This window comes from Oncorhynchus mykiss, chromosome 2 (genome assembly GCF_013265735.2).
Source record: "Oncorhynchus mykiss isolate Arlee chromosome 2, USDA_OmykA_1.1, whole genome shotgun sequence".
NCBI lineage: Eukaryota > Metazoa > Chordata > Actinopteri > Salmoniformes > Salmonidae > Oncorhynchus > Oncorhynchus mykiss.
The window spans coordinates 24567179-24579627 of NC_048566.1; the positions used below are offsets into that span (position 1 = coordinate 24567179).

Consider the following 12449-nt stretch of genomic DNA (forward strand, 5'->3'; position numbering starts at 1 on the left):
GTACTGTAAAAGTACCAACGCCTAAAGTGAGTTGCACCTCTTTTATAATGAGATTGAGTTTGATAACCAGGGTAGTGTGTTGGTGAGTGTGTATGTTTAGTGTTTTGAGCAGCCCATGGTGCAACCACAATGTTGACCTTAGACTGGAGTGTGGGAAGGGAGATAACCACTTCTAGCATCAAGTTAGCACAACAGCTGAAGCCAGGGTCCGTTCCCACCACTACATACCTTCAGACTGCCCCTTAATGTTTCCCATCTCCCATAGACAGCTGTGGTAACCTTCAGTTTGAAAAGAGGGCAAGAATTCCTCAGAGAGCGAGAGAGAGAGGGGGACTGAGTGAGACAGAGGTGGAGGGCTGAGAGAGAGCGAATTTGAGAGAGAGGGGGGGAGGGGGGGGTTGAGTGAGACAGAGGTGGAGGGCTGAGAGAGAGCGAAAGAGAGAGCGAGAGAGAGCGAGAGAGCGAGAGAGAGAGAGAGAGAGAGAGAGAGAGAGAGAGAGAAAGAGCACTCACACAAACAGAGGATGTATCTAGCTCTGTCTGTCTGACATACTGAAGGATTTGGACCCAGGGGGTCTCTGCATGTGATTGCAGCATGTCCTAAATATTTCACACTTCCTGAGTTTTCAGTCCTCTGCAGCTCTGTGATTCGCAATGTCACCTTGACTGTCTGGTCAGGTAGGCAGCAGCTCACCAGGGGAAACTGCAGTGGGTTCTTTTAGCCCAGATAGATCACTGCTGCCTCCCCACTGCTAGTCTACCACTGTGATTTATGATGTACTGGTCTGAAGACAGAGATCAAGGAGTGGGAAAGACACACACACACATACACACAAACACACACACAACCTCTCATTAGAATTGAGCTGTTTCATCCCTCAGGGTCCATCCTACTCACATTTAAACCTATAGCAGAACAAGAAACAGGTAGAGGAAAATGATTACAGCCCTACTGAGTTATTGGAGACCACCTTCTGTCAGAGACCTTGGATTCATCATCACAATCTTCTCTTGATCAGGCAACTTCATAACACCATCATCACAGTATATGTTTAGTGAGTTTGAGAATTATCAGAGATTTGCATTGAAAGGTAAACATGTTAGGCCTACTTGGTGGTGTTGTGTAATGTAATTTGCTTAGGCTGTAAGTTGATGAATACGTCATTTGATATCCGTACATCTCAATATCGCATTTCAATTATTGGATATATCCTAGACGTCATGTGCATAGAAAATATGGTTTGGATGAGCCGGATAGAGCTTTAAACAGTAGGACGTCAGGACCAAGGGGAGGAGTTACTTAGCCACCCCCGTCCCGATACCCAGGTCATATTTTAAGAGGTGATATAATCAAAACTTAGGGCGATTAAATGTTAGGGTGGAAGTCTCCGTGACGTTTCACTTATTCGTTTTCTCCTACCACCTCTCAGTTTTCTGAAAAGTGACGTGCTCCACACGCGCGACAATGGAAGCGCCAGAATTTTTCCCACCTTCTGAAAACTTGACGGCGGCTGTCGTGCACCCGCTATGCGAAGAATGGAAGGGGGGATCCGAGGGTGCCATCTTCCACCTCGCCAGTATCTTCCTTGTTTTGGGGTTCATGGGAGGGAGCGGGTTCTATGGGCTCCTCTACTTGTTTACCTTTCTGACGCTCGGTTTCTTCTGCACAACCATTTGGTCATGGTCGGACGCGTGCACCACCGACACCTTTTTGTGGAATTTCGCTCTCTTTGGGGTATGTGCGGTTCAAGTTGTGCACGTCGCCTACCGGCTGAGGAACGTTACTTTCGAAAAGGAGTTTCAAGATCTGTACAGCTACCTGTTCAAAAAGCTGGGGGTGTCGCTCACCCACTTCGGCAAGATAGTCGCCTGTTGTGAAGGGGACATCCACACTATAGAGAAAGACCACTGTTTTGCCATGGAGGGCAAGACTGCTATTGATAAGCTGTCCGTTCTTCTGTCCGGCAGGTGCATTTCAACTTCACTTTGACATTTTATCCAATTGTATTTGGTGTTATGTCATATAAAATAGCCTAATGTCCCACCTTTTTTTTCTTACAGAATTCGTGTGACAGTAAATGGAGAGTTTTTACATGACATATATCCTTTCCAGTTTCTCGATTCACCTGAATGGGACTCTCTCCGGCCGTCAGAGGAGGGAGTTTTCCAGGTAAATAGTAAACTGATCGAATAAAGCAAAATGTGGCTGTGTCTGGCATATACACTGAGTATACAAAACATTAGGAACACCGCTCTTTCCATGACATAGACTGACCAGATTAATCCAGGTGAAAGCTACTGTATGATCCCTTATTGATGTCACTTGTTAAATCCACTTCAATCAGTGTAGATGAAGGGGAGGAGACAGGTTAAAGAATGATGTTTAAGCCTTGAGACAATTGAGACATGAATGGTGTATTCAGCGGGTGAATGGGAAAGATAGAAGATTGAAGTGCCTTGGAAATGGTGGTATGGTAGTAGGTGCCCGGCGCACCGGGTTGTGTCAAGAACTGAAAGCTGCTGCGTTTTTCACGCGCAACAGTTTCCCGTGTGTATCAATAATGGTCCACCACTCAAAGGACATCCAGCCAACTTGACACAACTGTGGGAAGCATTGGAGTCCACATTGGCCAACATCCCTGTAGGGAGTGCAACTCAGTACTAAGAAGGTGTTCCTAATGTTTGGTATACTCAGTGTATAAGCATTCGTGTTTTCTTTCCCAGGTGACCCTGCGTGCAGATAATTGCTGTAGATACGTTTCTTGGAGACGTAAGAAACTGTACCTACTCTTCGCCAAACACCGCTACATCGCCAAGGTCTTTGCGCTCGTGGTGCGGAATGACATCGCGGACAAGCTGTACTCCCTCAACGACAAGGCGTTCGACAGCCGCGGGTTCCGATATGATCTCCGGTTACCCACCTACTGTCACGTGTCCCCGTTGCCAGAATTAGACCGGACAGATGGGTTCCTACGAGTCCCAGCGCAATATGACCGTGGCCACCGTGGCCGTGTCCCTATAACTATAACAGCACCCGAAGAGACTGACTAGTGACTGGAACGGAACTTTTAAATGTTTGTTTTTCATTAATGGATGTTATTTTTGTCTGTTTGTTATCCTCAAGTCCTTAGGCTATGGATATGGCATAAACTATGTAGTTTACGCATCAGCATAGAATACATTGTAGCACATCAAGTAACCATCCACTTGGTTTGCCAGGCATCATGCAATAGGCGTGTGTGTGTGTGTGTGTGTGTGGGGGGGGGGGGGGGGGGGGGGCGTTGCTGGCCCAGATTACAGTCCAACTCCGTAGTTATGATACGATTTCATTACACACTTTTCAGTTTAATTTCCAGCTCTACCACCACAGTATCTCTCCCTTCTCTCCAAAGTAACTAAACAGTTATCAAAATACCAGTGAAATGTTACCCCCAGAATTCCTGTTTATGTTTTATAGTGTACTTTACTACCTGTCTGTCTTAAATTGAGACTGTATATTCAATTGCCTTACTGAGTTTTTTTTGTCAATATTTGTGTTTAATCATAAAAAAGTATTAACAATGCAATGTGGTCCTATACGTTTTGTATCTCGAATAACTTTCATTAGGCCTGCAACATTTTCTTCGGAGAGCGTGAATTTCTGTGGAGCAGTCAACAGGTGAGTGTCAATCACTTTCTCGCGCTGATCATGGCGCTGACCTTGGTGCTGATCTCATTAATATCTGCTCTTGTCAACCTCATCACGCAGCTCATGTCACCTCTGGAGTGTGAAGGAGCACTGTTCAATTAGGTTTACCAACACCTCGAAATACATAACACGATTCACTCGACTGGCTTCATAATATTTCCAAGGAGTTGCTGGCTGCTAGGCTATATTTTCAGTTTTCAAAAAGGGAAGTTTTACCTCCCCCTGTTGGCGTGCCTGGACTTTGCAGGTGCGCAGCGGCGGGTTGTGTTGACTGCTGTCCCCTCGCCTCTTGCCCATTTTAGTCAATGCCTGTCAGCACGCTGGAATGTGCGAATCACATTGTGCAGTCCCCCAGCTCGCGAGGACCTTACATTTATAGCTCCTCAATACTTGTCCATTGTATTCTATTCCTGATCGATTGTTGTCAGATTGGTAAGTTACATCTCCCATTCTCTGTTATTTTACTCTGACTGAGGGGTGAAAGGAAAGTTAACGTTCAAACAAATTACGCTATTTCTTAAAACGTCAGCCGATAGGTCCCGTTCATTTTCTACAAGCAGCGTATTGTAGCCGACTAATTTCGCACATTTTCCATGTCATTTCATAATCTATGTCTGAGGGACTGGCAGTCAAATATTGTTGCGCGTTGGTCGGCAGATCCGCTCAAAACCCAGTTGAGGTTGGTATTTTCCCACACATTTGTTTGCGTGGCTGCAACGTTAACGTGAAACCTTTCAATATCACTCCAGTGCTGTATGATCCGTATGATGAATTCCCAGGCTATTTACATTATTACATCAGTTAGTTGCTGAATCAAATATGAACTTGACAGTGTCAGTAGGCCTATAATCATCTAAACAGTTATTCTAATGCATTACTACATAAAAGAAAACATTTGGAAATACAGTAATCTGTTATGACAATCTATTGAAACCTGAGGATATTGCGATTGTGATAGTGACAAATTGATGTACAATGAGAACAGCAGCAGCGTGAATTGACATTTCAACTGCAAAAATCTGCTGTTTCTACCACCAATCCTGTAACACTTAACTTGAAAGGTACCAACATAATATATTCATAACATGTACATACCCCATTCATAAACAGTACATAAACAACCACAACACCCTCCCCACCTCTCTCTAGGTGAGGATCAGGATGTCTTCCTCTCCGGAGATGACCAGTAGCCTGTTCTACACCACCCTGGCCCCCCTGCGGTCGGCAGTCCCTGGGTCTGTACCCGGGGCTGGAGGTGGAGGTCTGGTGATGCCCACCATGGAGCCCAACATAACCTCCTGTGAGGAGTGGGAGGAGGCCCACCACCTGCTCTTCCACCTGGGGAACCTGTCTCTCCTCCTGGGCCTGGTCATCCCCACCACCCTGACCCTGCACATGATCCTGCTGCGCCTCATGCTGATGACAGGTGGGTCCATACTGGCCTCTGCTGGCCCAGATTACAGTCCAACTTGGTGGTTATGATACGATTTCGTTACACACTTTTCAGTTTAATTTCCAGCTCTACCACCACAGTATCTCTCCCTTCTCTCCAAAGTATCCACTCGTTCACTCCTCCTCAAGGATTCATATGCATTGAATTGCTTTTAGAAATATGCTAAACACTATAGTGAGTGAATGAGTCCACACTTCCTGGAGAAGGGGGAGTGGCTGTGGTAGTACAGCTGGGAAAGGGACTGAGCAGAGTGGAAGGATATCACATCATATGACCACTATGTTGGTGGTAGTACAGCTGGGGAAAGGGACTGAGCAGAGTGGAATGATATCACATCATGTGACCACTATGTTGGTGGTAGTACAGCTGGGGAAAGGGACTGAGCAGAGTGGAATGATATCACATCATGTGACCACTATGTTGGTGGTAGTACAGCTGGGGAAAGGGACTGAGCAGAGTGGAATGATATCACATCATGTGACCACTATGTTGGTGGTAGTACAGCTGGGGAAAGGGACTGAGCAGAGTGGAATGATATCACATCATGTGACCACTATGTTGGTGGTAGTACAGCTGGGGAAAGGGACTGAGCAGAGTGGAATGATATCACATCATGTGACCACTATGTTGGTGGTAGTACAGCTGGGGAAAGGGACTGAGCAGAGTGGAATGATATCACATCATGTGACCACTATGTTGGTGGTAGTACAGCTGGGGAAAGGGACTGAGCAGAGTGGAATGATATCACATCATGTGACCACTATGTTGGTGGTAGTACAGCTGGGAAAGGGACTGAGCAGAGTGGAATGATATCACATCATGTGACCACTATGTTGGTGGTAGTACAGCTGCCTACTGGAGTTTTCTCAAGCTAATTTAATAATGTACCGCTATAGGGCAATATGAGGATAAAACTCAACCAATAACAACTCAAGTGTGCTTTATTACTTCCTGTTCCTGTCCCTGACAGGAAGCTGTCTGTTCATCACTTGGGCAACGCTGTACCGGTGTAATCTGGATGTCATGGTGTGGAACGTGGTCTTCCTGCTGGTCAACTTCATGCACTTCTTCTACCTGGTCTACAAACGCAGACCTGTGAGTTCTGCCCCAACACAGTCCAGTTAGAGGCAGACTGTGGTCCATTTATATACCGTACATACATACAGCTTAGAGTAGGTACAAGTTGCCTGGAACAGTTATTTTGATGAGGAATTTTGGAGATGAGTTTTCCATTGTGTCTCTCAGCGGTGAGACAGCCAGTCACATCCCCCTGGCGTTGGGGCCACTCTGTCTCTCTCTACCTAAATGAGATGCAGGTCTTTCAAATGCACTGCTGCCACCAGGGGACTTTCAGTGTGTAGGGGGCCTTCACATACCTGACCACCTCTCCTCATAACGAGGAAGGAAGTTATCTACACATCTATACTGCTGTCCTCTTCACTCCCATGCCTACTCTCCTCCCTCCACCTACTAACACTGAATGACATACATGAGTGAATTATGTCCTATCAATTCAATATCAAGGATGAGTGGAACTAGGTGGCCCTCGCTTTATGTTGGCTGCTGTGGTGACATTGTATTAAAGACTCTAAAATATACTTCATGCCTGGTCCTTTATGATACGCCCTGTGGTTATCCACCCTGAATCAGGAGCCTAGCTCAAGTCACGTCAATCATCCATCATAACGCTTTATATTCCCCTCTGCCAGCTACAGACAATGAGCTGTAACCGTGCTGTGTCTTCTGTCAGATTAAGATTGACAGGGAGCTGAAGTCAGTGTACAAGCGGATGTTTGAGCCTCTTCACGTGCGCGAGGCCCTGTTCCAGAGACTGACGGGCCAATTCTGCACCATCCAGAGCCTGAAGAAGGGACAGGTGTATGCTGCCGAGGACAAGACCTCTGTGGATGAGCGCCTCAGTATCCTCCTTAAAGGAAAGTAGGTATCACTCTGAGACATCTCCCTGTCACCTATCTACCATGTCATTCCACCCCAGGTTTTCCCTGAATGATGATCACTAATGATAATAATAATGATCAATAAGGTTTAGCACTATCTGTGTGCATCTGTGTGCATTTGATCCGTCCATGGTCATCCATGTTGACTATACGTTTTTGTGTGACAGAATGAAGGTGTCATATCGTGGTCATTTCCTCCATAACATCTACACCAATGCCTTCATCGACTCCCCTGAGTTCAGATCAACCCAGATGAACAGAGGAGAAAAATTCCAGGTATATATATAGGTGTTCCTATATAACCCAATTTATCATTTAACCCATATTCCAGTTCATAGTGTATCCATACTGGGTAAAACCAAACAACACAAGTACTGTTGGCATGATTCGGTCATGATAGGGCAGGTTTGTTACCGTGACAACCTGTGACTTGTTGATTCATTTACAGGTGACCATCATGGCGGAGGAGAACTGTAAGTTCCTATGTTGGTCCAGAGAGAGGCTCACCTACTTCCTGGAGTCTGACTCCTTCCTGAACGAGGTGTTCAGGTACCTCATTGGCAAAGACATCACCAACAAGCTGTACTCGCTCAACGACCCCACTCTCACTGACAAGGTGGGTTTAGTCACTGTTCAGAAATTGAGACACTGTAGTTTGCATTGTCTAAAAACATACACTGAGTGTACAAACATTAGGAACACCTTCCTAATATTGAGTTGCACCCCCTTTTGCCTTCAGAACAGCCTCAATTCATCAGGGCATGGACTCTACAAGGTGTCGAAAGTGTTCCACAGGGATGTTGGCCCATGTTGACTCCAATGCTTCCCACAGTTGTGTCAAGTTGGCTGAATGTCCTTTGGGTGGTGGACCATTTTTGATACACATGGGCAACTGTGAGTGTGAAAAACCCAGCAGTATTGCAGTTCTTGACACACTCAAACCGGTGCACCTGGCACCATACCCTGTTCAAAGGCACTTAAATATTTTGTCTTATCCATTCACCCTCTGACTGGCACACACACACAATCCACGTCTCAACTGTCTCAAGTCTTAAAAGTCCTTCTTTAACCTATGTCCCTTTCATCTACAATGATTGAAGTGGAGTTAACAAGTGACATCAATAAGGGATCATAACTTTCATCTGGATTCACATGGTCAGTCTATGTCATGGAAAGAGCAGGTGTTCCTAATGTTTTGTACACACAGTGTAATTGTGATTTGGTCATTAACCTTCCTAAATGATGAATTGTCTCCTTAGATTGAAATAACAATGATTATGTAAGAAGTTATTATGATGATGGTGGTGGTGACACCGATGATAACAATGATGACGATAACAATAACGATGGCTATGTTTACATGAACAGGCAGCGAAGAAGATGGAGCGTCAGCCCAGCCTGTGCTCCCAGGTCTCTATGATGCAGATGAGGAACAGCATGGGCAGCACCAGTGACACCGGTGACATCCTGAACCAGATCCACCGTGGAGGCTCCAGTGAATCCTCACATCGTAAGTCTCACCACCTCCCATCAAGCTGTGATACTATTGGCCCATCTGTCAGTGTCTAACAACCTGATTAGCTATTGAGTCTGAAAAAGACTGACAGTATCATTCTTGTAATGCCACCTTTTAATAGTGGCAAAGTTTCGACTCACAGTGAATCTTTGCCAGGTCAATAGTAGCTGTTATACAGTCACTTAATTTGCTCAAACCATGAGGTATTCTGGGTTGAGTCCGTCTTCATCGTTTACCCCTCATATCCGCTCTGAAGTGTGATGTTAACAGTCACTAAATCCTTGTTTATTAGGGGTTTAGCTCCAATCTGACAACATTGTTTACTAAGTGTTGTGTTCTAGTTAGAGTTGTTCTCTGACATTGTTTCTCCTGTCCCCTCCTCCTCCCCCTCCTCCTCCTCCTCTAGCTGTGAATCAACCCACTCTCTCAGATCACACCTCCCCCCACAGCCCTCAAATTCACCTTCCTAATGCCTGAGTCCCAGATCTGTTTGTGCTGTCTTGTCAACTATCATTTGACGTGACAATGACATAGGAGTTGGCAAGACAGTTGAAACAGATCTGGGACTCAGGCTAGTTCATTCCCTCAAACCCAACCCTAAATATTTAACCCTACAGCTCTGCACTATGTTGCCTGTTCTAAAACGAGTGATCCCGGGTAACCTGGTTTGTCGTTTTAACATCTTCAAAGTTCAGTGTTTAAGAGTAGGACATCATTCATTCATATCATCCATCCTGTAGTAATAGTGCTGTGGTACAGCTCCTACTGGAACATGGTCAGTATTTAGACATACAAGACACACTTTAACCCCAACAGCTTCTACATTATCCTGTTGCTATTTCTATCTCAAATGTAGGGATTGAATAGCAAATGTGAGGGATATGTCTGGAAAAGGATTGAGTGCTTTTGTTTTCTTACCATGTTGATTTAACTTCACACTGTCTTCCCCCTGTCTCCAACACAAACATACACTATGTGAAATTAGGGCCTATCTGTGTATTCTGTCAAATGTGTGGTTGTGATTCTGTTTTGTTGTTAAAGCATTATCATATGAGTCAGAATGAAGGCTTGTGGAATTTGTGACCTATGACAACCTCGTTTGTGCCACCTTTATGGTGTGTTCGTCTGTCACCATATGGAAACACACACGGTTACCTAAAAAAAACACACACACACCTCTTTTCCCACCCTAATCGTTGTGTCCTTCTTTCCAGAAAAATCCCCTGGCTCCAACACATCCAAAACGATGAAGCCCATTGAAGAACAACTGGAAAATGACGTCTTTACAGAGTCTGAGCCAGACTCTCCTGTTAAGAAACGCCACACCCACTCGACAGCCATAGAGGTGTAAGATGTGACATTATCCTACAACAACAGTGCTGACCACCCACCTATATTGTAATCTGATACAGACCCTGGTTAGTTATGGTAGAATAACTTACAACAATAGCTTGAAAAAGGCTTTTACATGATCAAAATATCTATCTACGTGTATCTAGAAAACAGAACTGCACATTTTGGCATCTCACTTTGTCTTGTAGTGTTTGGTATTATTGTGAGTTTGTCGCTGTTGTACTTCTGAAATCCTGTTTGATTGGATGTTGTACAATGCCTTTGCAGTTCATTCCTACACAGTGAGAGTTCACAAAAGTATTACGTGTCACAACCAAAACATTTTAGTGTAAGCACAACCTCTGAGGAAGGTTTCTTTTAAACCTTTGACTCATTGTGTGATAAATTCTCTTATTTATGCACTGAGCTTCTGCACGGTTGTGTGTTGATGAATGTAGAGATCTAACAAGTTAAATCTTCTGGTCATTGCTAACCATTTGAGGCTGTTATGCTGTTTTTTTCACGGCTATAAGCACACAAGCTTGGGATCACTCTTTTATGCCATGATCGTTACCTTATATTAATTACTCAGAGGGAACACTTGAAAAAGAAATTAACAGTAGACCTCTGCTTTTTATCCTCTAGCGCCCTCTAGGAGCTATCATGAGTACTACCGGTTTCTTTTCTCATTCTGAACTCCTGTCACTGTTTAAACCAGGTCAATGTTCAAACTCATTCCATGGAGGGCATGTTTTGGTTTTTCCTTTCAAATGAGATCTAGACAACCAGGTGAGGGAAGTTCTTTACTAATTAGTGACCGTAATTCATCAATCAAGTACGAGGAGCCAAACAGAAACTCGGCCCTTCGTGGAATGAGTTTGACACGTGGTTTAAACTGTCACATCCCTGAAAGATCAACCAGACCAAAAGAAGATGTAAGCAACAGGTTTTATTATTTCAGTCAAATAAACCTTTTGAATATCCAGACAAACCATGATTGGTGTAACAAACAAAAATGACGTTGAATACAATTAATGAATGACAGGCCAACAGGAAAACAATCCAACAGATATCAGTGCTCTTTCGAGATGTTAAGACAATCTTCTGCTATGGACAAACACTTGATTGTTTTATACAAGCACAACACTGAAAATACATACATACATACATACATACATACACACACAAGCTTTTAGCTTTCTGGGTTGTCTTTGGGGCATATATCTCCACAATAAATGCTTTGGTTCAGTCAGCATCCACAGGGCTGTCTCAACTATTACAGAAATGTTGCAGAATAGTTGGGGTCAATTCCATTTCCATTCAGGCAGTTCAGGATGTCAACTGAAATTTAAATTCCATTTTTACCTAATTGCTCTCCAAATGGAATTGGAATTTTAGTTTCCAACCTGAACTGACTGAATTGAAATGGACCCCTACCCCGTTACAGAAACATGAGATAGCGATTCACTGTTGCTTATCTGTTATGAATTGATAATGAATACACACAATTAGATGATATGATCCATAAAAGGTTAAAACAATATCAGTAGTTCCATCAATCTCTGAGGATCACACATAACAGAGGATAAAACACATACTTCACTGAGGTGTTAAGAGTTGCCATATAAACAAAACATATGACTAAATAATACCTTTTTTTGGCAGAAACCCCAGTTCCATATGTCCAGCAGTGAGTTGATATACACTGACTGTACAGAACATTTCTTAAACAATCATCGTTATTTCAATCCAAGGAGAAATTCATAACTTAGAAGGATAATGACCAAATCACAATTACACTGAGTGTGCAAAACATTAGGAACCCCTGCTCTTTCCATGACAGACTGACCAGGTGAATCCAGATGAAAGCTATGATCCCGTATTGATCTAACTTGTTAAATCCACTTCAATCAGTGTAGATGAAGGGGGGGAGACCATTTTAAATTAGGATTTTTAAGCCTTGAGACAAATGAGACATGGATGGTGTATGTGTGGCATTCAGAGGGTGAATGGGCAAGACAACAGATTGAAGTGCCTTTGAATGGAGTATGGTAGTATGTGCCAGGTGCATCTGTGTCAAGAACTACAACGCTGTTGAGTTTTTCCCGCTCAACAGTTTCCCATGTGTATCAAGAATGGTCCACCACCCAAAGGACATCCAGCCAACTTGACAAAACTGTGGGAAGCATTGGAGTCAACATGGGCCAGCATCCCTGTGGAAGGCTTTCGACACCAGTCCATGCCCCGTTGAACTGAGGCTGTTCTGAGGATAAAAGGGTGGTGCAACTCAATATTAGGAAGGTGTTCTTAATGTTTTGTACACTCTGTGAATAAGGCCTGTGTGTAGGATTTCAGTTTGGTCCTTTGTCTAAGTGGTGTGACCAACGAATGCTAAGACAAACAGAAACCATAATGTAAACAGAATATCAGAACTGACCACTAGATGGTGGTATGCACTTACAATAACACACAGGTTCACACAGATGTGGCCATGTCCATTTA

General features: G+C 44.0%; 2 protein-coding genes across 2 annotated transcripts; both read left to right on the forward strand.

The window, feature by feature from the left end:
• The first annotated feature begins 1308 nt into the window (after window positions 1-1308).
• On the forward strand, window positions 1309-3563 carry LOC110538956 (popeye domain-containing protein 3). Its single transcript, XM_021625928.2, has 3 exons — window positions 1309-1968; window positions 2062-2170; window positions 2725-3563. Exons 1-3 carry the CDS (start codon window positions 1466-1468, stop codon window positions 3049-3051), a joined length of 939 nt encoding a protein of 312 aa, XP_021481603.2. The 5' UTR covers window positions 1309-1465; the 3' UTR covers window positions 3052-3563.
• A 342-nt stretch (window positions 3564-3905) lies between these two features.
• Window positions 3906-10938, forward strand: LOC110538967 (blood vessel epicardial substance). Its single transcript, XM_021625937.2, has 8 exons — window positions 3906-4120; window positions 4838-5114; window positions 6112-6236; window positions 6892-7079; window positions 7267-7375; window positions 7548-7715; window positions 8468-8609; window positions 9830-10938. Exons 2-8 carry the CDS (start codon window positions 4850-4852, stop codon window positions 9964-9966), a joined length of 1134 nt encoding a protein of 377 aa, XP_021481612.1. The 5' UTR covers window positions 3906-4120; window positions 4838-4849; the 3' UTR covers window positions 9967-10938.
• Window positions 10939-12449: the final 1511 nt, after the last annotated feature.